Below are 24,595 nucleotides of genomic sequence, written 5' to 3' on the forward strand. Positions count from 1 at the left end.
TTTGTAATACCTATTAACAACATAAAACATGGAGGTATATATTTGTAGGCATTGGTATTAGTAGCGTTTTTTATATTTTTGTAATATAATAAAATATTACACAGAAAAAAAACTATAGGAGAAATATCTTGTGGGTATTTAGGATCATAATAAATTCAGAAATAAAATCAAAATAGTCCTAAAATAATTATTAATTTAAAATATAATACCACAGTATGTTTAAATTTTTCCTCTAGGTTTCATGTATGTGTAAGATAGATAAACCTTTTCAACCGAGAGCAAAAATAGTTTAAAAATGTATATTTCAAACGCAATTTTTTCAACTTCATTTCATTATTTCATGGTAAAACAATACGATCAAACTCAAAATAATTCAGTTTTCTTTTATTTATTCTTACAAGATGATCTCCAAACAATTAAGACCACGCAATGTATTGTTCGTGTAAGCCAGAGTATACCAAGTATTGCGGAGGGATGTAACATCCCCTACATGTTGCATGAGGGTGTAACTCAACCTCAGCAACTGAATCTCGCCAAAACAGCCACTTTGGTGATTGGATTACCTTCACAAGCTTCAACACAGAGATCATTTGTCAGAAGGGAGAAAAGGTGGGAAAATTTGTAAAGAGTAAACTTCTTTACGACACAATATATGTATTCGATAAAAAGAATCCTGTTCAAGTACGAATCTATACGTTTAGGTAGTGTTGTGGTATTTGGGCGATGACTATGGCTTTGTTGCAGAGTACCAACATGGATTAGTTATTCAATAGTTTCACCTAGGTTTTACAACACGTGACCACGGCTTGTTGATCCGGTTTGTCCGTTTAAGGTAAAACCTGGATTAACTCATGTTTATTTTCATATATGTCTCCTAAAACTAAAAATGTCCCTAATAAGTACAAATGTGGTTGATGTGTAAAATGACTGCAGGGAGCTCAAGTTTTATCATTAGTTTCAGGGTTGGTATGGAACGAACTCATAATCTAATTTTATGTTTTAGGGAAAAGTGTCATGAATATAGGGCATATCTTCATGGACGCCTGAAGAACCGGGTGTAAATTTATCCATTCAGAATTTTATCTTTATTGACATGTGATCGTGCCATGACCCAGCTCTAAGTCCTTTCTAGGTTCTCATATGAAGAAGCAGTCATATTTATCTGGGCAAGGAAGAACGTCTCTACATAGGCTCCTCGACAAAGCTATACAGATATTTAATTTTTTTACACTAAGAATGTTTACTGCTTCAACTAAATACTCGTATTTTTAATTTCGTTATATTTCTAAATCTGTATGTACTATTCTCAATACAACTATTTAATTATCTTCTAAAATTATTTATAAAAACTTGATGTTAGTTATACTTAGTATGAGTATAATTTGTTACACTTGGTATGATAAATGTATAATGTATCACACCGGTTCAGTTTTATGGGAGTATATAATATACCGTTATATGATATGTGCCTGTATTTTTCCCACTCGTTACAGATCCCCCTCTCCCCACCCACAGAAAAGCGTGACTTCCGAAGCATCATCGGTAATATTAAAGCTCATGTATTTTTAACCACACGCCGTGTGGTCACCGTTACCACAAAATCCACCACCCGTTTAATGAACCATCGTTATTTTTACTGAACGAAAAAGAGACAGTATAAATGTTTTTTTGTTTTTTTTATATTCTGTCATAATATTCATATACGTTAAAAAAAATTAAAATAATATGGTAAATTTGGGGTTTAAAAAGTTTCTAACTATACACATATGTCTTAAATTTTCATTTTAAACGTACGGTTGCTGAATCAAAAAAAAGATATATACATCGTACGCAAATCTGTATTTAATATCTGTGTTTGAGCTATTGTCAACAAGGCAATGAAGGAAATAAAGGCTTTAATCCTGCTACAAACTTTAACACTTACAAACCTAAATATAGTCAACACTGTCAGAAAACATCACATTTTTCAATTTTTTAGACCAAAGGAAAAGCGCTTGTGTAAGAAAACAGTGGGTTTTGAGTGCAAAATACAAATCATGACGAACAACATTAATAACAGTATTCCTGAAATACGCAATCATAAGACAGCCCAAGTGAGGTAATAATAGGCCATCGTTGTGTTATTGCAATACGTTACTGGGGGAAAGGAACATGTGCCTGCACTCTGCTCCCTATTCAACTTTTATTGCTCGGCCCAAAGTGTAGCTAGTGGGACAAGCAATAGCGTGAGATGCCTAAAAGCGTTTTGGACTGGCAGAAATAAATCCAATCCTGGTAAATCCATCGATGTTAAATCAGCGTGCTTTTGGTGTCAGTAAGGCATAAAAATAAGGCATTCGATTTACCTGGCCATTATAAACTATAGTAAATACAGATTTAACTGTTTAACCTATGTAGATAATTAATAAGAGAAGATATAACACACTTTATAAACCATAAACCTTTTTACATGCTTCACACACTTCCAAACATTGTTCCCGTGATAAATATTTTGCGTAAAACAATTTACTCTTTGGTTGTAGTTCATTTTTTTATTATTGTCAATTTATATTGTCTAGGACATGTTTTTACCAGTATATATATATTCCAAATTCCCCTATTATTCATCATACGAATAGTTAATTCTGTTATAATGAGTAAAAATCACTGTTACAACATGCTAAATATTAAATAATTAAAAGCCACTGTACATCCATTATTTCATATTAACAGTTAATAACGAAAAACTGTAATTGAGTATAAACTAATTATAGAAAACACGGTTTTTATTCAAATACTAAATTCAACCACGAATGTATCCTGACATTTTGATGGATTGGTGAAACAGATAAGTTTTATTTGTATTAACTGAACATTGGGCAGGTCCGGCGAGAGAGATGTGGTAAAATACTGTGTATGTCGAATGCAGATCAGTTAATTGATTGATTCTGGACAAAAGATCGTCAGATATAATAGACAATCGTATGCATTGTGACTCTCAATCAGGATAATCGTTGTGTAATTACTGACTAGCAACGGTTGAAGTTATTTATGGAAATACAATTTTGTATTCACTTACTATTTTAACTAATTTTGGGTGATGGCGAGTTTACATTGTCTTAGTTAAACCTATATCCTGAGGTAAAAAAATGCGGCACATGATACATTCTCGCCTTAAGGATAGAGACAGATTCCTAATCCCGAAATCGTGATGGAAAATGTCTGCAATAATCGGTTAGATCATTTATATCAGTATATAAATAGTTCTGAATCCATACTGTTACACAATTCATTTACGTGACATAAAAATGACCTAACCATACTGGCTACAATTATGTACAAATTCAACTATGATAGTCCTATTCCCTTGTATATCAGTTTAAGGTTATCTCGGGCTTCAAAAGTCCTGAGTGGCATTAGGATGTAAATATTGAATAGCAACTTGATAAATCAACTATGTTCAAATGTGTTTCCAAAAGATTTATTTTTTCAGAAACAAATTTACACTTGGATTTAACTCTTTCTCACATTATCAGATTAGTTACTAATTGCATTTCACCAGGTGTAATTCACTCGCTTGTAGTTGTAATGGTTCGTATTATCATCCAATTTATTGTAAAAATTAAATTTTATTTATATCGTATGTTTACTTTTAAGATCTTCTGGTTAAGCCATATTTCAGACGTAAATAATGGAATAATGGCAAATTGTAGGTTTTTGACAAGGAACTGATTTTATCACGAAATTTCAAACGGTACTATGGCGTTCATAATGTCCAGAAATATTTAATTTACTACCAGTATGTCAAATAATTTGATATACTATTATACTACCCCTATTCCCACACGTAGATAAGATTTATTAAATTGTTCAAACTGAATTTGAATTGATAACTACAACCAATATGTTAATTCGTAACTTGTATCCTAAATAAATTAAATTGAAAAATTTTCAGAAATATTCACATTATTGCATTTTTAAGATAGTCCCAAAACTGGGGGACTATGACAAATTAATTCATAATCATAATTCATAATCAATGCAATACCGGTAATTTTATGAATGATTATTGTACTCAGTTTGAACGCACCACTCTAAACTCCACCCGCATACAAACATCAGTCCACCACACGAAGCGGTCGCTTATTGTCTTTTATTCCAATTGTTTAAATTAAACAAAACGAGCCCGTATTTTAAATCCGACCCGCATAGACCGTACACATTATAATAGATTTAGAGATATCGTGATTCAATTTAACACTAAAATTTTATTTCATTTCAAAAAGGGTAATTTGTCTTTCGAATTTATCGCAAACATATCAAATCCATTCATACTTCTTTCCTGTTACTACAGTGCAATTGCAGGAGTTTAATTTTCATTCGAGACTGTGATATTACCAGTTTATTCTACTCTAGGAACCAAAGTTGTGTAATATTAAAATGTGGAAATGTACAAAATGAAAGAGAGGGACTAATTTGTATGAATAATCTATTTAAGTTCCAACCGTAACAGGACTAAAAATATCAAACTATACCTTTGTCACAGGTACAGAATGTAACAGTTCAGTGACACAACCTAATCACCGAGAGTGGTATCGTAGATAAACCCAGCACACGGTGGCTATTACAGTTGCAACCAAAATGGAATACAAAACATCAAACCCTAGACAGTTGTGTCACAGGTACAGAATGTAACAGTTACTTAGTGACACAACCTGATCTTAAACCAACTGATAGTGGTTTAGTAGATAAATCCAGTAGACGGTGGCTGTTAGAGTTACAGCTGTGACGGAACATAAAACATCAAACACTACATAGCTGTGTCACAGGTACAGAATGTAACAGTTACTTAGTGACACAACCTGATCACTGAGAGTGGTTTAGTAGATAAATCCAGCACACGGTGGCTGTTACAGTTACAGCTGTGACGGAACATAAAACATCAATCACTACATAGCTGTGTCACAGGTACAGAATGTAACAGTTACTTAGTGATACAATCTGATCACTGAGAGTGGTTTAGTAGATAAATCCAGCACACGGTGGCTGTTACAGTTACAGCTGTGACGGAACATAAAACATCAATCACTACATAGCTGTGTCACAGGTACAGAATGTAACAGTTACTTAGTGATACAATCTGATCACTGAGAGTGGTTTAGTAGATAAATCCAGCACACGGTGGCTGTTACAGTTACAGCTGTGACGGAACATAAAACATCAAACACTAGGTAGCACTGACGTGTGAGTCCAGTTTATTACGTTATTGTTCCATCACGACATATTAGCTGTGTGGATGTTTACAAAATTGTGTTTCTCTCTGATTTTGTTGAGTATCGGATTGATAACAGTTCTCACATTTTCTTGATTATTGATTGTTCAAGTTTATTCCTAGTATAAAATAATTCTTGCTCAATTCTTTGGCAGATTTCTTATACGGTACTACGTTTACGTTTTTATATTTTTAAACTACACCATTTTTAGGAACAGCTAAGACAAATATACAGTAATTGCTAGAGATAGATTTTCGTGATAATTCATCGCTATTGATGAAATGCGTGTATTCTTGTTCACAATGATGTTAACTATGAATTGTTCATAAAAGATGTGGTTTTTTAACATAAATTAAGAAAACCCTTCAAAAAAATTACCAAAATCTTATGGGGAGTTATTGTACTATTAGAAATTACCTAACGTGATAAAAATTTCAAAGTTCTTTTTACAATCTTGTAATGGCCATGTTAAATATCTTTGATAAAATGCAGGTTATTAGAATTGTTATATCCTTTTTAAATCATAATATACTTAGACTTAAAATGTTTATCTGAACGTCAAACAAATTAGGGAAACTCACAACGCATATACAAATTATGAAAATTGACACACTTTGCGAATTCACTTACGCAATTTATTGTGTTGGATATAGCGGATAAAGCTACAACATAAACAAGAACATACATGTAAAGAGATCTCTGTATTCATGTTAAACTTTGCTTTGAACAAGAAGATAACAAGAGGTAAACTTTTTTCCAGTGTCTTACATCCCCTAGCTGTCAGATTTTAAAGGTGTACCTTGAAACTTTTACGTAATAAAACTTTCTCGCCCTAGCGCAATAAATTCTGTAACTTCGTTGCAAGATAAATGTATACTTCTAGATATAGATAATCCATATGAGGACGAGTTAATTATATTATAATGTATCAGCTATTTCAATTGTAAATTAGGTTATCTTCTCTCTCACTGATTCATTTGTAGCATCATCCATTATTTGACGTAAAGCGTTATCACTTGTTGTCTATTGATGTATGTTTTCAGTAAATAAAATATAACAAAATTGACATGTATATATTATTCAAAAAGTCATTAGTGTTTTGTATAAACTGGAATTAAGAGACCTTTAAAAAGCATTTTACATTGAATTACTAGATAATTTTTACTTTGAAAAACACTGACTTCTTCTTTTATAATTGCTTGAATATTAAAAACATGAGTTAAAAAAAAATTAAATTATATGAAACCCAAACAACTCAAGTCGAAACTTAAACAACTGAGCACTGCGACAAACGGAATAACAGTGGCGCCAGGGGCCTTAAGGTTGCCAAGTTTCGTTTAACCTCAGAGAGGATTTCAACTCTCTATATTATCAAATTTTATGCGAATATGTAAATTCTTGAAATATTTTTCAGGACAAGAACGTGGCCAAATCGTAAATTTTGAAGAACATTAAAATGTTTATGGAAATTCAAATCCATGAAATTTATTTTTTTTAGCAAACTAAACATAGTAAATGTAATTAGATTAATTTATATTATTTTGCCAAATCAGCAAAACAGACGAACGTTATAGGTGAGCATATTTTGGTGTTTACTAGTATTTTACATTTGTAACAGAGTCGATTTTATTATTGGTTAGAAGGGTTGCCAAAAATCCACAGGTGGTCTCTGATGAATCTTTCATGAGGCAGGAGAGCAGGACTGAATCTTTCATTAGAGTTCCCACTCAATAAAACTCACAGGCTGATTCCATACTAAGACTTTTTCGAAAAAAAGGGATTACCAACTGGTTTTCCCACCAACACGAATAAAAAGCTAGGTTACACAACCAAAAAATGATAAAGTAATATGTAAATTTGAATAAAATAACATTTCTTTTTCTTAGTAAAATGAACTATCAAACAATTACATTAAAAAATGAATTATTTCCCACACGTTACAACCAAATGAGCAATAAATAAACCTTAAAGTTACTAATTTACGTAAATAATTATGTGCTATTATGTGTAACTATGTGCACTTTATGTGTAATTATGTGTGGACACTTTTCTCCGTCCAAACCAATGTAATTTTATGACCACAATCAATAACTTCAGTGAATTTGGCAAAAGATTGTATAATATGTTACCTGCTCACATTAAATGTCTTGAAATACAACAATTAAATTTACTATTAGAAAGATTTTGTGTGATTTATGTGTGTATAAGGTCAACGAATTGGTAGAACATATAAAATAGGTTAATTGGATATACTGTGATGAAATTGTATGACGTTGCTATACATGTATTTATAATGTTGATGGCAATAAATGGATTTGATTTAAATTTTGTTGTATTTTATATTAAATAACTTATTTATCAGCATCTTACGTGTTATTAAATTACCTGAAAAAAATTATATGACTAATAACGCTAGTAATAATATATTTACACTTATACTGTTGAATCACAAGACGGTAAATTATGAAAGATGGTATGTTGTGATCGATTTTGATTCGATTGGACACTCCAATCATCATCAGGCCCAATAGGCGAATGTCCCAAAAGATTCGCCTATTGGGTCTGATAAGATTGGAGTGTGCCATCGAAATCGATCACCACTTACCATCTTACATATGTATTTACCGTCTCGTGATTCAACAGTATAAGTGTAAATATAATATTACTAGTGTTATTAGACTATAATTTGTTTGTTTTTTCAGGTATTTTATATTGCTTGTCCAAGAAGAATACACAATGAAAGTTTCGTATAACCTAGAGAATACTTTATTAGCGAATTTCCCATATAGGGAATAAGCTATTACCGTAGTACTCATGGTAAGACCTGGACGCGGGACCGATTTTTTTTTCGTTTTGAGGTCCCTAGAGGCCAAAAACACCATCCGTTCAAATTCATATATATATATATATTTATATATATATGTGTGTGTGTCCGTCAGCACGATAACTCGAGCAAAAATGATCCGATTTTGATGAAATTTGGTAAAAACGTGTAAACGTACGTTTATTCGAACGAGTTCGCGATCCAGCATGATCGGACCATGGGAACGGGGGTTTACGGGGGGTTTTATGGGGTAAAAATAGGTTTTTCCCATTTTTGACCCAAAAAACATAAAATTTAGCAATTTCTTTCCAAACCATTTTGTAGAGCTTAAAAAAACAAATAATTTAGTATTTTGAAGCGTTATTATGCGCCTAATGGTTACGGAGAAAATTCCAAAAAATTGTAAATTTAAAATTCCCATGTTATTCTTATGGAGAATAAGTAAACTGTTGTAGTTTGCTTGTTTGTGAACATATTTTGATCAAATTTGGAAAATGTTTTTATTTTTTACTAACTATTCACATTTTACAAAAAAAACAGTTTTACCCTCCCTGATGCAGCAAACCTAAGTACTTGTTAAACTAATTCTATTTAAATCAAGAATAAATGTTATATTTTTAAGTAGACATTTCAGTGTAAATCCAATCAGTCAAATGGAAATTCGCTTAGTCTGCAGGTTTGCTGCGGCGGGGGTATTTTATTTTGTGCAGTGGTCTCTTAAAAAAAATAAATAAGATACAGAGGAAAAATTTAATGGTATAGTGGTATCTACTATCTAGCGTCTTTGCTAGTGCCTAAGGTAAAGACCCCCTTTTCGTTCGGGCCCTTGTTCTTCACTAGTATATTTCCACCCTAACTTACCAGGTCTGAAAGACCCCCAAAATACGGTCGTCCCACAACCGTCTGTATCTTAATTCTCTGAGTTGAAAATAAATACGAACGATTAAACATTCATTTTGATTCATATAGTTACTGTAGCTAGTTCACTGCCTGCAAGTATTTGACAGAAAGACTTAAATATCAAGTTCCGGTACTATTATATTTTTGCCAAACAAACCAAAATCATTTATATTGGAAACTATGAACCCAGGAAAACTTATCTCACTTACCTTCAAGCGATAATTTTCCAGTGACCAGAAAAGAAGAATCTGCAAACACCACGCCCAGTTAGGCATTTTCAATTAACCATATACAAGTTTAAAGCTGCATAAAAACCTACTTTCATTGGGGATTATAAAACACAGTCGTAACAACTCCCCATCTCCTGACGTCACGGACAAAGCCAGTCACGTGATCGACAGTGTATTATGGTTTGTAGTCACTTTGTGTGGGCTTTGTTTTAAAACAAATATACAAAGGAGGTACCTAGCAGTATTAAATGTATCTTCCCAAGATAGTGTCCTGAAATAGTTAAATTCACAAAACGCAGAAGATGTATCCACTACCATCAAATCTAGTATGGTATCATTATTATTATGTAAATGTAGACATGTTTTTATAAATGCATTGTATTCATATGCAAGTATCGTGGGGAAACTGCATTTTATTATGTGGGAAATATTTAAAATGATTTGTTTACAGATTAAACAAAATCCACATCGTCTACAGGTTTGCTGCAACGGAGGTAATTAGGGGCATTAGTTTTCAAACGGGCATAAAACTTAAGTTGCATTTTATAGTTGGCAGTGTAATAATTACGTTTGATGGATAACATCATAAGTAAAATGTAATTTATGGTTCTATACGGGATTAGTTATATGAATTATATAACGTGTTGGAGTAATGTTCACATGAGAGAGTGTTGATTGTTAACCTAACTCGATACACTACCTAAAGAAATATTAGTTGTACACATTTTTATTAAATCAATATACTAACATAGATTTTTTATTTGCATTATGCAAATCAAACTATCATGGCATAAACATGTGTGCATGTCTGCTAGAGAATACAGCATACCGGGTGAGTCCCACTGTAACATTTGTCATGTTAGTTTCAGTTTTATGGCTTTAGTGTGGCGTGGACATAGTGCATAAATGACAATATTAACATATTTACTGAAATTATTTCACCCGGATGTATTCCAACTATCCAAACAATGTGTCCAATGTAATCGTAATGTAGTTTTACGCACTTATTAAAAAGTTACTACAAGTGTAATGAGATATTTATATACCGGGTGTCCGAAAAAGAACTGAAACATTTTAAAGCCAAATACTGATACCAAATAAGAGACTATGTTTAATGTTTTAAGTATGTAAATATTTAATTTTAAATTCTAAAATTTTATTAGAAATTTATTATAACTTGATATGAACACTATTAGTGGCCCGGCGGGATAAATCTAAGTGAAATTTGACCTCTTCCCAGGTATTGGTTTCTACTTCAAGGGATGTTGCACCACTATTCTCAGTCGGAAGTTATTCAGATCCCAAATCTGCACCGAGTAGACATCATTCTTTACTGCCCCCAAAGGGAAAAGTCCAAAGAAGTAATATCTGGACTCCTAGGAGGCCATTGGATGGGACCTTCCCTGCCCATCTACCAATAGCCGAAACAAGTATACAGCGCTTCTCGCACACTCAAACTATAGTGTGGTGGCACTCCATCGTGTTGAAAATAGACAGGGCCATTCCCAATCTCAATGTCACCCAACTATGGGAAAAATACTCATCTAACATGTCACATTAAATGACACCATTTACATCCCCTCAACTACTGACCAAACCCTGGGAAGAGGTCAAATTTCACTTAGATTTATGCAGGGCCACTAATGGTGCTCATATCATAAAACTTGAGAATTTAAGCTTTAAATACATATATAAAACATAAAAGATAACATCTTATTTGGTATCAGTATTTGCCTTTAAAATGTTTCGGTTCTTTTTCGGACACTACTTATTTTAACTGTATAAAATTAAATAATGAAACCGCCTGTTCAATAATTTTAAGGGCAAGTACATTTTCATTCACATTATATTTTATGTACTTAAATTACATCAGCCTAAGAATTTTGTGAACAAAAATAATGAGTAATATTTCTTATGTGTTTACAGTCAACCACCTTTCAAATAGTCAGTAATTTGTTTTTTAATTACTTTTAACAAAGATTTTCGTTATAATTAAAATAGTTCTTAGTTGGATACTAAACTTTAAATAACTGTCTAAGCAGAACTTGAAGTTCGCTTTTAAAATAATCATCGTATTAGTTACAGTTTGGTGCAGTTACGAAAAAGCTGAATAATTGCGACTATCTTTTGTTAAAACTGAAATTCATAAAATTACAAAAGCTCCAATACATTTTGTGCATCAAAAAGAATATCCAAAGGACTATTACGAAAAGTTAGAGTTTTAATTGTAACTACTGTACAATCTAATCTTTGCACATATTTTACAATTACATAAAGGTAAAATTAATCCATAGGTACTGATATTGTTGGGTTATATAATTAGTATTACTGCGTGTATTTTAAGTCGATTCGAATACATTTTAGCTCATATTGTATAAAAGTAGTGTCCCTATAAAATAGAACCACCATCATTAATAACCTATTATTTTGGGAGTTGTAATACATAACCTTTGTTTGAAGAAGACAGAACATTATGCCACGTATGAACTTTTATAATAAGATAAGTTATAAATGAAACGCGAAACTTGGGGAAGTATCCAGAAGAACATTACGAGTATATCCTGTACCCGCGAACACGGTGAATGTATTGAGAAACTTTTATATTCAAACTCAACTTTTCTGACACCGAATCAAACATTTCATAAAGAATGAATACGGTGGTGTACTCGTTCTTTATATAAAATGTTACTAGCCAAACATAAAAATTAAGGTTTTAACATCTGCGCTTGGCGTTTGTTAAAGAAAACCAATATTTTAAGTGGTACAATCAATAATCTTAAAAATGATAACACTGAAAACTAATAAAGGTATTGTTGATGGCTTTTTGTTTTATTCTATTGATCTTTTTTGTAAGAACTAGATTAAATTCAAGAAAATCTTAATTATTATTGTACCATATTTATATAATTTTATTTAGTTCTCTTCTTGACCCAAAAATTAACCAATTAGCCGCCATTTTGTTTTTTTTTGCAAAATTTGTTTTATTCAATAACGGCTTTAATAACGGTGTAGTGAATCAAAACTTGGAGTAAATACCTGTATTGAGAAAAAATGATATTTTTATTGTATGTATTTTAAAAAGGAAAGAAACTTAAAGTTATTAAACTGAAATAACAAAAAAAACATACGTATGTATACAAAAATATTGCAGCAATGTTTTATTTTACCAAATTAAAAAAGGTTCATAAGGGGGGAAATAATAATTAAGATACTGTGTACCAAACAATATCCATGGTCATTTTGGTAGGCCACTGCTAGTTAGCTAAAACAATCAGCGTTTTCATTCTGGGTTACCCAATCAGTGAAAATATTTATACTCGCAATAATCTTTTAAATTAGTTTTTTATTAATCACATCGATTTATTTTCGTTTCGAAACATTCCAATCCATTACCATATGCCCATTATAATTATGTTCTGACTCGAGAAGTAAAAAATAAAAATATCTCTCCGCATATACAAACACAAGGTCTTTGGTATTTTTAGAAATAACGCGAATTGGACAGTTTTTAGTTTACTAAATTTAATAATATGTGAGCAGAAGATTAAGTGAATGTTGGCACTCCTACAGCGCTGGCAGCCATACTTAACGCTATGCCGCATTGCATTTGTAAAATGACTTGAGTTATAAGATAAAACAACAACGTAATTCATTCAAGAGTGTAAGAAGGTTTAGCTGCCTAGTGGTCTTGTTGTGGAGCTGATAAAATATACTCATGGCCTTATGAATGGAATAACAGAGTTAAAAGGACCACTCACTCGTGCTTCTTGGTACGTGGAAATTTTACAATTAAAAATCATTTAATCAGGTACGTATATTTGGAACATATTAAAATGTGTTAGCTTATTCTAACGAGTATAGGCTACATCAATTGCTTGGGAGTGGTGTCTTTTGATATTGATGTGTCATAGATATTGTTTTTAATCTAATCTAATTATTTTATGTGTATGGGAGTTGTAAATTAAGTTGATGTGTTTCACGGAGTGAAGTGTCATGGCCGATTTAAAACATCGCTGCCCAGATGGATCTTCTTAGCGTCGTCCTGTTTGAGACCCGAAGACTGTATTTCTATGACAGATAATTCCTAAAGAAGTATTGCTATGTTCCCACCATAATTACTGTATTTTAATTAAGTAATCCTTGACTACAAAAATAATTAATTACTTGGCGTCGAACTCTGGGTGTAGCACATCCCCTAAATGTTGTATTTTGCTTTTTTTGGTATATCCCAGAAACTGCATTCCACTTAACCACTTTGGTGATTGCATTGTATTCTAAAGTATCTATCCCCAAGAACATTTGTCAAAAGAGAGGTGTGTGATTTTTTTCTTTTAGCCTAGAAGTTACAACATGAGTACAATAGATTTATCTGCACCAAAGCTAACACTCTTTTTGGTTTAATACAAAATAACACATATAAACACACTTTAAGTGATTCTATTTTTCTGAAATCTGCATGTGTACATCATCTTACAACTTTCATGACCATGAAATGGTTCGGAATAAAAGGTGTGCATTATGTATTACAATATGTAAGGGGTTGGTGAAAACGTTTTGATCAATTACTCATTGATTATTCAGAATGATAATATCCAGTCCTGAAAAAAATCGTTCAGATTAATAACTGTATACTCTTAGATGGATTTGGAAACAAAGTCGTTAAAAAGCTCATCTTTCAAACCCAAAGTTGTCCTTGTATGGCAAATTATACTTTCTTTTTTTTTTTTTGTCCTAGGACGCTAGGCACGAGCCTGGGATTGTTTTTCACATTACTTCAGGCTAGACCTAGGGGTTGCGGCATTATCACTTAGATAAAATCCATTGGTGACTTGGCGGGGATCGAACCCGGCACCTCACGGACCGAAGTCCCGCGCTCTAGCCACTACGCCAGCTCGCTCCCCATGGCAAATTATACTAGAGAGTATTCTGGTGAAAATTTGATCATTTAGATAGTAACAGATAATAAACTCAGACCTCATCCTAAAATTTATTGTGATTTCAATAGGCACTTGCTCTGTGTATTTCTCATTCATCTCTTCTTAAATCAATTAAGTACTTTTCCCAATCGGACTTTTACAGTTGACTGTCACAAGACTGAACCTACTAACGCTTACCTACTACGCTCAAGTAAAAAATTAGCGTACAAGAAAGAGATAAAATCCACCAGGTTATTGATCGTTACCTAACTTAGCTATAGCGTGATTGCCACAGCCAAGTTGATATATCCCCACGAGATGGCAGCAATGTCTAGTCAGTCACGCAGACAGTACTGTAGGCCTACCCTTCCCTAATCATCCCCTTTACGTAGATAGGGATGAGCTAAACTACAACGCACCTTGTACTTAACATAACAGACTATTACTTATAGTTTAGCTGAAATATAAAAAGGACTTACTTGATGTTAGTCCTTATATGAGTTTTTGTAAGGAATTTAAGACAATTGTTACGTTGTATTTTGGATCCAGAAAGATTATGGTTATCATATTGTAAAGCTAGCCAGTTTTAAAAGTTTAAGCTTTATTTTATTCATGGCAACTGTAAGTTTACACGTCAAGTTTGCGTTTTTCAAGAGCTGCAATCAAAAACGTACTCACGACCTTCACATACCCAATATTGGACACCTTCAATACAAACAAATGTCACACGGCCATCTATCTTTCACCCTACTAAACGATTTTAAACTATCGTTGCAACTTTGTTGGTCTGAGAAACAAAACCCTGGAAATAATTTAGCTCTTAATGTTAATCAAGAGCTACTTTCTACACTGTTAAATGTATGTGATGTTTTTATATGTGTTTCATGTTCTGCAATGCTTGATAGCAATTATGTCAGCTCAGTGCTTCTTGCTACTTAGGGTGCATTTTTAAGGGATTTCGTTAGCTTATAGTTGTAATACTAAAAGCAGTCATTTACCTAAAGATAATTCAGTTTCAATGCAATAACTTAGTTAAATATATCAACTCCATTTATAGTTTGTAAATCATCCCTATGGACAACCAATGTACTCACAAACATTCCATAATTTGTTTTACCATCAGGTTCTTGCAAGTGAATTATTTTAATATTGCAAACCGATGATGCAGATGCTGACAAAATTCAGCGTGTGGCAAGTTCCTATAAACATTGATGGATCGTCGAAGTCACAAGAGCAGACAGGATGTAGACGTGAGGTGTAGGTAACCAGGTTATTCTGACACTGACAAGGCATCGTTTATTCAACCGGTCAGCTGATCGTACGTGGCGGAGGAAATGTTCAATATCATCACATTTTACACCAACTTTATAAACTTCGTTCTACGTGTTTAAGACACTATCATCATGTATGCTAAACCTGCTGCTGCTCTTTGCTTTTTGATTGTTGAGTTTTATCGATTATTTTCATATATATTTAATCAAGTGTAATTAAATAAACCCTAAAAAGCGTTTCTAAACGTTGACAAAGTAAGTGAGCAATGCAGTATGAAAAGGAAATCAAAGAAATGTTTAATTTTTATCAGTAAAATTTAGTTGAGCCGAAGGTATTTATTTATCTTCTAGTCTAACAATCATTAGGAGATCCTAATATTTTTTCATTTTAGTGGGTAGTTTCATCATGGACTTTAACTATGCTTCGGGTACGTAATTATTTCACATTTTGAGTTACAATTGGTTAATCTTGCATATTTTTTTTCCGAAAAAAAAACTCAGTCTCATAAGTGTGAAATTTTATTGAAAGGGTAGAATCTTCGTGGGAAGTTTTTTTTATAATGGTTAAATTTTTAAAACTATTTATTTTTATTTTTTTAAAGTAAAGTTATATTTACAGCTATTTTACTGTATCCGCAGATATATAACAAATATATCACAAAGGTACACGCGTGTCAGGTCCATTTATACAGTTTTCACATACGTAGTATGCATAGGCAGAAACCTGGATAAAAAATTGAAAGCATCACGTGTCTATTAATACAAAGTGTGTAATATTTGAGTGGATATAAAAACACGCCAAGGCATGTGGTGAATCCATTACATGGATTAGCCAGACGATCGGTCATCACTCGTTGTGTAACACTGGGCTGTGCATTCTAAATATCTTTGATCATGGATTAAAGGTAACCGACCGTTTCAACTCGTTTTATGTAATTTTTCATAAGTAATTGAACTGCGGGTTGTTTACTGGTTGGTTTATTAACTGACGACGGGTTTATCTGTGATTGTGCATGTATATAGCTAAGTTCTTAGTTTTACCCTTAATATATCTTATACGCTGTACACAATGTAAATATTATACCATACAATTAAATGTAAATGAGAAACTACTGAGCATGTCTGAAAAGGTAATACACATTTTATATTTGAACGTGTCATTGTTACATATTTGCTTCTTCTAAATAATAATCAAAACCTTGTTGTAAATAGCGTAAGAGATAGATTACTTACAGAATATTGTAAACTAAACCGTATTCTATGTGAATATCGTGTTACGAAAACATAAACATATAATCTATTTCTAAAAAAATATAATACGAAGCAGTTGTTTTTGATTTTTGAAAAGTAGAGGTTTGTTTTTAGGAAACTATCATTTGTCGAATTAATATTTAACGGTAATGTCAATAAATAACATCATTATTAAATAATTTGTTGCTGAATATTTTTTATTGCAAACAGATGCTTATTATTAAGATGTTGATCTGTAAGTCCTATTTTGCAAAAAATAGTAGTATTAGATGATGAACCATGTAATCTATTAAAAATTGCATGTATTTATCAAAGGTGTTAGAACTCGTGTGAAATAAAGAACTTTACAAAATATTATCTAATGAAGAACTGATTTAATTCTGATAAATAACAATATTTTATAACATTTCTCTATTTAACTAAATTGTTATGTTCTTGACCACTTTCTTAAAACACAACTCTTCTCAATTGTTTAAAATAAATTAAAATAAACCATCTGTTCATAAAAACAAAGACTAATAAATTAATATATTTGATGTTGATTAATATTGAAATTTGTATTATATAAAAAACAATTTAATTTCCAACATCCTCCCCACCTTGGAATTTTGCTTTACGTCATCAAAAATTTCAAACAAAACTATTTACATGTTTCTTTTATATTTTCACAAGTCCATTTTCCTAGGGATTTTTATCTTTCTCCCTCTTCTTGTTTCTGTTGGTGTTGATGACTTATCTTCCACTTCAATATGTGCATCCTGTTTCCTTGACATGTCCTTTGAATTTATTTCCATGGGGTAAAGTCTCTGGATGGGTCTTGTTAGTTCTCCTTTTGCTGTTTTTAACTTGGCTACTCTGCAGACTCCATCCTTTCCTCGTATTGTCTCCAACACTAGTGCTAGTGGCCAATTTATTCTTTTGATATTATCGTCACCTATTAGTACAATATCACCAGTACTTATTGTCCTCCTTCCTTTACCACTGTTTTCTTTAGATCTATGTACTAGCATCGCAAGGTATTCTTTCTTAAATCTTGATCTCAAATTTTGTCTTAAGCTTTGAAGATACCTCACTCGCTTGTTTAGAGTGGTTGAGTCGACAATGTCCAAATCATGAACGTCACTCTTAACAATTGGTTGTAGAAATACTGAAGGTGTGAGAGGTTGTAGAGTGTCATAGTCATCACTCATATAGGTCAAAGGCCTTGAGTTGATGGTAGATTCCAAATCACATAAAAGAGTCATTAATTCTTCATAATCTACTTTTGCCAATCTTAGATTTCTCCTCAACAGTTCCTTGACCATTCTCACTAGTCGTTCCCACATACCTCCCCACCATGGGGCACTTGGAGGATTGAATTTCCAGGTTATTTGTTGGATCTCGAATTTCCGAGAAATGGTTTTCCAATCCAACCGCTTAAGGATATTATTTGTACCGACAAAATTGGTCCCATTGTCTGTGTAAATTAGTGAAATTCGTCCTCTTCTGGATATAAATCGTCGTAAAGCAGATATGAAGGATTCCGTTGAAAGAGACTGTACCAGCTCTAAGTGCACAGCTCTGTACACGGCACATGTGAATAAAACCACCCATGCTCTTTCCCCGTTTCTTAGGTACAGTGGTCCTGCCAAATCAATGCCTGTAGACTGGAAAGCGTTGCATTCTGTGATCCGTTCTAAGGGAAGTGGAGCAACTGGTGCTTCTCCTGCTTTAGACTTGAATCTCTTGCATTTGGCACAGTGAGATAAAACATTACGAATGGTTTTTCTACCCTTTAGAATCCAAAACCTATCTCTGACTATAACTAACATTGATTGAAGTCCAGCGTGTTGATTAGCAACATGAAGTTCCATAATGATACGTGTCACGATAGGATGACCTGAAGGTAAAAGAATCGGCAATTTGAAATCTTCACTGTCGTCATTCAGAACTAGTCTGGTCTTCACTCTTAACAAACCCTTGTCATCGAAGAAAACTGGCAAGTTTTTCTGGAATTTTGATTTTTCTCCAAACGAGTTCTTTTGGATACATAAGATAACTTTCTCTTCAGCCATTTGAATCTCTTCACTACTTAAACTTTCACTTTTTGATTCTTGATTGTGACTTGAGTTCCTAATAAATCGTAAAATCCATGCTACCATTCTTAACAGTTTTAGGTAGCTTGAAAAGTATAGTAATGACATTGAGAAATCAATACTTTTTTCTGTAGTTACTGCTGATATAATCTTCTTTTTCCGTTCAGTATATGCTTCTGAATCTGGTAGCATAAGACTCGACACTGGCCACTGAGACTCATCATTTTGAAGCCAATACGGTCCTTTCCACCATTGAGATTCATAAAGTGTCTTAGCTCCGCAACCTCTTGAAGGCAAATCAGCAGGGTTAAGATCTCCTGAAATGTGGTGCCAATCATCTTTAGAAGTAGTGTTACAAATTTCCTTGCACCTGGTCCCAACGAAAGTTCCCCAATCTTCCTTCTCTTTGATCCATGTCAGTACGATTGATGAGTCTGTCCAAAAATATGTTTTACATGACATCTTCAACGCCTTTTGAACATGTGTGTAGATCCGAGCTCCCATAAGTGCGGCCAACAGCTCCAATCTTGGTATTGTTGCATTCTTCGGGGCAATCCTAGATTTTGCATATATAAGCTGCACAGCTACCTTGTTTTGAGACTTGGTTCTGATAAAAAGACAAGCTGCATAAGCCAGTTTACTAGCATCGCAAAATATATGAAAACTAGTCTCGTTTACGGACTGACTCCCTAACAGAAATAGTCTTCTTGGTATTCGACAGTTTTCCAACCAATGAATATTTTCAACCCACTTTAAAAATTGGCATGATATTTCATTTGGAAGTTCGTCATCCCACGTCAGTTTTTTCAGCCATGTCTCCTGCAAGAGTAACTTAGGTAATAAAGACACAGGACAAGTGAAACCTACCACATCAAAAATTCGCTGGGCTACTGAGAGTAGATCTCGTTTGGTTACCTTCTTGTTTGGCATAGAAATGGATCGTATGTCACAAAAAATCTCATCCTTTTCCCTGTCCCACAATATGCCCAGTAATGGTACAATATTTTCTGTTGAAAACTCATTTTCAAGGTTACTGACATCTGAATAGTTGCTAGCCCATTCTCTTAATTCAAACTGTCCTAGCTTCATTAGTTCCATGGACTCATTTACAAACTTTTTTAGTTCTACTGCAGAGTCAACACTAACAATACAATTATCAACATAAAAGGCATCTTTCAATTTCGCAGCTGTCTCTTGTAGATGAAGTGGTGCGTAATCCAAATGGTGATTTAGTGTGGCTCCTAACAGAAAGGGACTGGAGGTAATTCCAAAGACAACTCTGCAATGTCTAAAAGTTGTCAATTTTCTAGTCTTGTAGTCTTCCCACCAAATGAACCTAAGGTAGTCTCGGTCTTGAGGAGCTAAACTGATCTGTAAAAAAGCCTTTTTTATGTCTGCTGTTACTCCAATCTGGTGCTTCCTGAATTTCATTACAAGAGATGGAATCAACTCTACTAAATTTGGACCTGTAGCCAAACATTCATTCAAAGAATGCCCTCTTCTGTCCTTTGTAGACGCATCAAACACTGGACGTATTTTAGTAGTTAAGCTACTCTCTTTTATGACTGGGTGATGCGGCAGGTAATGGACCTTTGTTGACTCTGCTGATTCTGGAACATTTTCTATAATCCCTTCTTCTAACCATTCTTTGAAGACTTTATCATAGTCGTTGAATTTGTTAAGGGTATTTAATCTTCTAGTTGATGACATCAAACGTCTCTCTGCAATTTCATGATTGTCTAGAAGTTCAGGATGACCCTCCAACCACGGCAAACATACTTCGTACCTATTCTCAACATTCACTCTTACATTTTCTTTAAAATGTTGAAATACTTCTGCATCAATGGAGTCTCTCTGCTTCACCTCAATAGGGTCCTTGATTCCGATTGTCTCCAAGCTCCATAGATCTTTAATTTCAGATTTAGACTGGCAAAATAGAGTTAGCAGAGACATTTTACGACTTCCTCTGCATGGCTGCTTCCCCATCACGGTCCACCCAAGGTACGTTTCGATAGCGACTAGTTTGTCATCGATCTTCTGCATAGTTCCTGTGTACAAATCCACTAGTACATCTGCACCAAGTAAAATTTTAACATCTGGTACATTTTCACCCACATCAGTTAAAATAATGTTCTTTTCTTTCAAGATGTCAAAATACTGTTCACTCTTAAGCCTAGGTACATGGTTGCAAATTGTTTCTTGATCCGTCACAGGAATAGAGATCTTGAAAGAGCTATTTATATTTTGAAGAGTAACAAGGTAATTTTTGTGAGATTTTTGTTTAAGATTTACTCCGCCAAACAGACTATGGTTTATTACTTCGCTACCTATTTCCTGTAGACCTAATTTGGTGACACAGTCTTTAGTAATGTAGGATCTCTGGGAACCTGGATCCAAAAGTGCTCTTCCCAAATATTCTTTACCTTTATCATCCACAACCTTAACTAAAAGAGTCTGTAACAGAGTTTCTCCTTTACTATTTTCAAAATTGCTGAGAACCTCTGACTTAGGCTTAGGGCTACTTTGCTTTTGTAGATTTGAATCTGGTTTATCAGCATCAATTTTAGATCTACTTTCATACAAGTCCCTACACATGATTCCATAATGCCTTTTACAACAGAAGAGGCATTTTACAAATACCTTACATCTTTTTGCTGCGTGGCCTTGTCTTAAGCATACAAAGCAGCAGTTTTTCTTAGTTAGATGTTCCTTCCTTTCATTTAATGTCAATTGTTGAAATGAGGAACAATCTTGAGCATTATGACCTCCCTTAGAACAGTAAATGCAGTTACTCACCGACCCTTTATGACCATCTGTACCAGTTGTCAATAGAGCAGCTGCCGTAGGTTGACCCTGACGAGGTTCGTGAACTGCTGACCTTCTCTTTTGGCTGCTACATTTGCTGTTGTTCTCTCCTGGAGTGGCAGATTTAAAACTCGAACGAGCAAGAGCCAGCCTTTCTTCACTCTCCACCTCAGCCTTTAGAAAATCAAGAAGTTCTTGTAAAAAATTACTTGATTTATCATCTGACAATGTAGAAGACGAGGGTGTGTGTGGTAACTTACTTGAACGATGCCGCTCCCAGGCTCGTAATGTTTCTTCGGGCAAAGCAGATTCTACCAGAGGATACAGCATTGAAGCGTACTTGTCTGAAGTGACTCCTAAAGTTTCAAGTGCCCTTAACTGTGTTTCTAGTTTGTCATACAGTCGGCACAGTTTAGTATTAGGACCTAGCGTTACTTGTTGGAGCACTAAACTCAGCAGTTCCCTCACATATACTTCTATTAAAAAGTCATCCCTACCAAATCTTGCTTTTAATTGTTCTAAGGCCTTTACATAATTAGTTCCAGATGGGGGAAAACTTTCTACTAATTCCCTAGGGGATGATCCTGGCTTTAAAGATTGGATGAGGTATTGGAACTTATCCTCAGGTTCTAGATCAGGATCCTCATGGACCTTCTTAAACTGCCCCCAAAACCCTATCCAATTTTTTACATCTCCATCAAACTGGTTTAATTGTAAATTAGGTAGACTTAACCCCTTCTTAGATGCTAATTTAAGACTGTGAACGGTATCCCCGACTTCACTTCTTGACTGTTGGCTTAGGCCAACCTGAATAATGAAATGGTCATACTTAGCTCTCATTGAAGATAACATGTCTCTGTAAGATTCTGCAGTATCAAACTCATCTTCTAAGTCCTCTTCTTTTGTTGCAGGATCTTCCAACAAGGCTTCCTTGATGTCTTCATCTAGCTTAAAAAGCCTATCAGCTTTATCTTGCAGCTTGTTTAAATTACTTTTAATTATTACTTCATCTTTACTATCTTCATTCAGTAATTTGTCCATTTCATTTCTGCACTTTGTAAAAGTTCTTCTTAGTTGAGTCCTTTCAGTCTTTAATGACCTCAGCTTATCCATTGTATAGTAAGTAAAATATAAGCTTGGTCCTACTCTGAATTTTAACTATAAATGTCCTGTCACGGTCGCCACTATGTTAGAACTCGTGTGAAATAAAGAACTTTACAAAATATTATCTAATGAAGAACTGATTTAATTCTGATAAATAACAATATTTTATAACATTTCTCTATTTAACTAAATTGTTATGTTCTTGACCACTTTCTTAAAACACAACTCTTCTCAATTGTTTAAAATAAATTAAAATAAACCATCTGTTCATAAAAACAAAGACTAATAAATTAATATATTTGATGTTGATTAATATTGAAATTTGTATTATATAAAAAACAATTTAATTTCCAACAAAAGGGCTAAATAATATAATATGCAAAAGTCAAGGATATCCTATTTATATTTGTCTAAAACGAAAGGTCCATAAAATGGTTTTATTATGTCCTAGGACACTTTGCTTTAGGTTTTTCACATTACGTCACGCTAGACCTTGGGATTGCGGCATTTATTTATTTATTTGTAAATGGTTGCACCATTTTTACATGAAAAATACAATAATCTTACATACAAAAGAAGCAGAAAAAAAATCACAGGCCAGTACAATAGTAGTGAAAAAAAACTGGAAAACAAGACTTCAATACCAAGACATAAAAAAATAAATAACAACTATAAATAACAAACTATAAATAACAAACTATGAATAACAAACTATAAGTAACAACTATAAATAACAAACTATCTAAACAAGTTGACAAAACGAGAGATTCGAAAAACAAAACCAGTATAGGAACAATAATGATGCAATGCAGTAAAGCCGAGTGAAACTTCAGTAAAAGAGGCAGAACAAACAAAACAGATAAAACTTGCAGAAAAATAACAATGTGAATAACAATGTGGCATTATCACATGATAAAATCCATTTGCTATTTTGTGGGATTTGAACCCTGGACCTTAGAGCCGAAGTCCCGTGCTCTACCACTAAAAAACCGCTTCCCCCAGAACGTTTCATGTTAAGCAAATTTTACATTTTAAATTTTATAGTTATTTCGATAAATATTTTGTATGTACATGTAGAAATGAATATAACTCAAATAAACGGAATTTACATCAAGTAACAGGTAGATGTGAATTAAAATTTAACCACAAATATGAATAGCCAGCAGATACCAAGGGACTGGTGTAGTCACAACACACGTATGTCTGGTCCTGGTCAGACATGTAGTATAGACATAACTCGGTTACTCTGACATGACATGACATCGTTTATTCATCTGATCGGCATCTCCCTTGGATGCGCAGTACTTTGTAGTACATATTTCAATTTGTTTTGATCATTTAAACAACGATCATAGATAGGATATTTTATTTTTATTTTGTGGGTGTATATTTTGATTTCTAGCAAATAGAACCTTTTAGCGAATTTCGCTATAGGGAAGTAGCTATTACCGTAGGTCTCATGGTAAGACCTAAGCCCAGGACCGATTTACTTTTTAATTTTGATGTCCAAAGAGGCCAAAAACACCATTCGTTCAAATTTTTATATATCTATATATAGATATATATATATATATATATATATGTGTGTGTGTGTGTGTGTGTGTGTGTGTCCATCCGCACGATAACTTGAGTAATTTTTATCCGATTTTGATAAAATTTGGTTTGAAGGTGTAAGGCAGGATAAACTTGAATGAGTTCGCGAACCAGCATGATCGGACTATGGGAACGGGGGTTTATGGGGGGTTTTATGGGGTAAAAATAGGTTTTTCCCATTTTTTACCCTAAAAACACAAAATTTCACAATTTCTTTTTAAACCATTTTGTAGAACTTAAAAAAACAAATAATTTAGTATATTGAAGCGTTATTATGCGCCTAATTGTTACGGAGAAAATTCAAAAAAATTGTAATTTTAAAATTCCTATGTTATTCTTATGGAGAATAAGTCAACTGTTGTAGTTTGCTTGTT

General features: G+C 33.4%; 2 protein-coding genes across 4 annotated transcripts in view; both read right to left on the reverse strand.

Moving 5' to 3' along the window:
• The window catches only part of LOC128994030 (RNA-binding protein Raly-like), a 334,709-nt gene that overhangs the window by 272,924 nt on the left and 37,190 nt on the right, over window positions 1-24,595 (reverse strand). For 2 of the 3 annotated variants that reach the window (XM_054418230.1, XM_054418231.1), the window contains exon 3: window positions 9,186-9,224. The exons of the other annotated variant lie outside the window; for it this stretch is intronic. The gene's annotated coding sequence lies outside the window, so the exon portion shown is untranslated. The remainder of the gene's footprint in view (window positions 1-9,185; window positions 9,225-24,595) is intronic. 3 annotated transcript variants of the gene reach the window in all.
• Window positions 17,310-22,637, reverse strand: LOC128995637 (uncharacterized). Its single transcript, XM_054420654.1, has 2 exons — window positions 21,539-22,637; window positions 17,310-20,791 (listed from the first exon to the last, which is right to left on the reverse strand). Exons 1-2 carry the CDS (start codon window positions 22,635-22,637, stop codon window positions 17,310-17,312), a joined length of 4,581 nt encoding a protein of 1,526 aa, XP_054276629.1.

Source organism: Macrosteles quadrilineatus, unplaced genomic scaffold (assembly GCF_028750875.1).
Source record: "Macrosteles quadrilineatus isolate MER2022 unplaced genomic scaffold, UCM_ALF_1.0 Scaffold_5__1_contigs__length_97177068, whole genome shotgun sequence".
Classification (NCBI taxonomy): Eukaryota; Metazoa; Arthropoda; class Insecta; order Hemiptera; family Cicadellidae; genus Macrosteles; species Macrosteles quadrilineatus.

Excerpts from the sequence above, each read along its gene's own strand:
- LOC128995637 (XM_054420654.1), bottom strand. The coding sequence starts at position 22,637 with ATGGATAAGCTGAGGTCATTAAAGACTGAAAGGACTCAACTAAGAAGA. Across the intron at positions 20,792-21,538 it reads AGCTGCTCTATTGACAACTG|ATGTACTAGTGGATTTGTAC; the intron begins GTACAGATGGTC and ends TACTTGGTGCAG.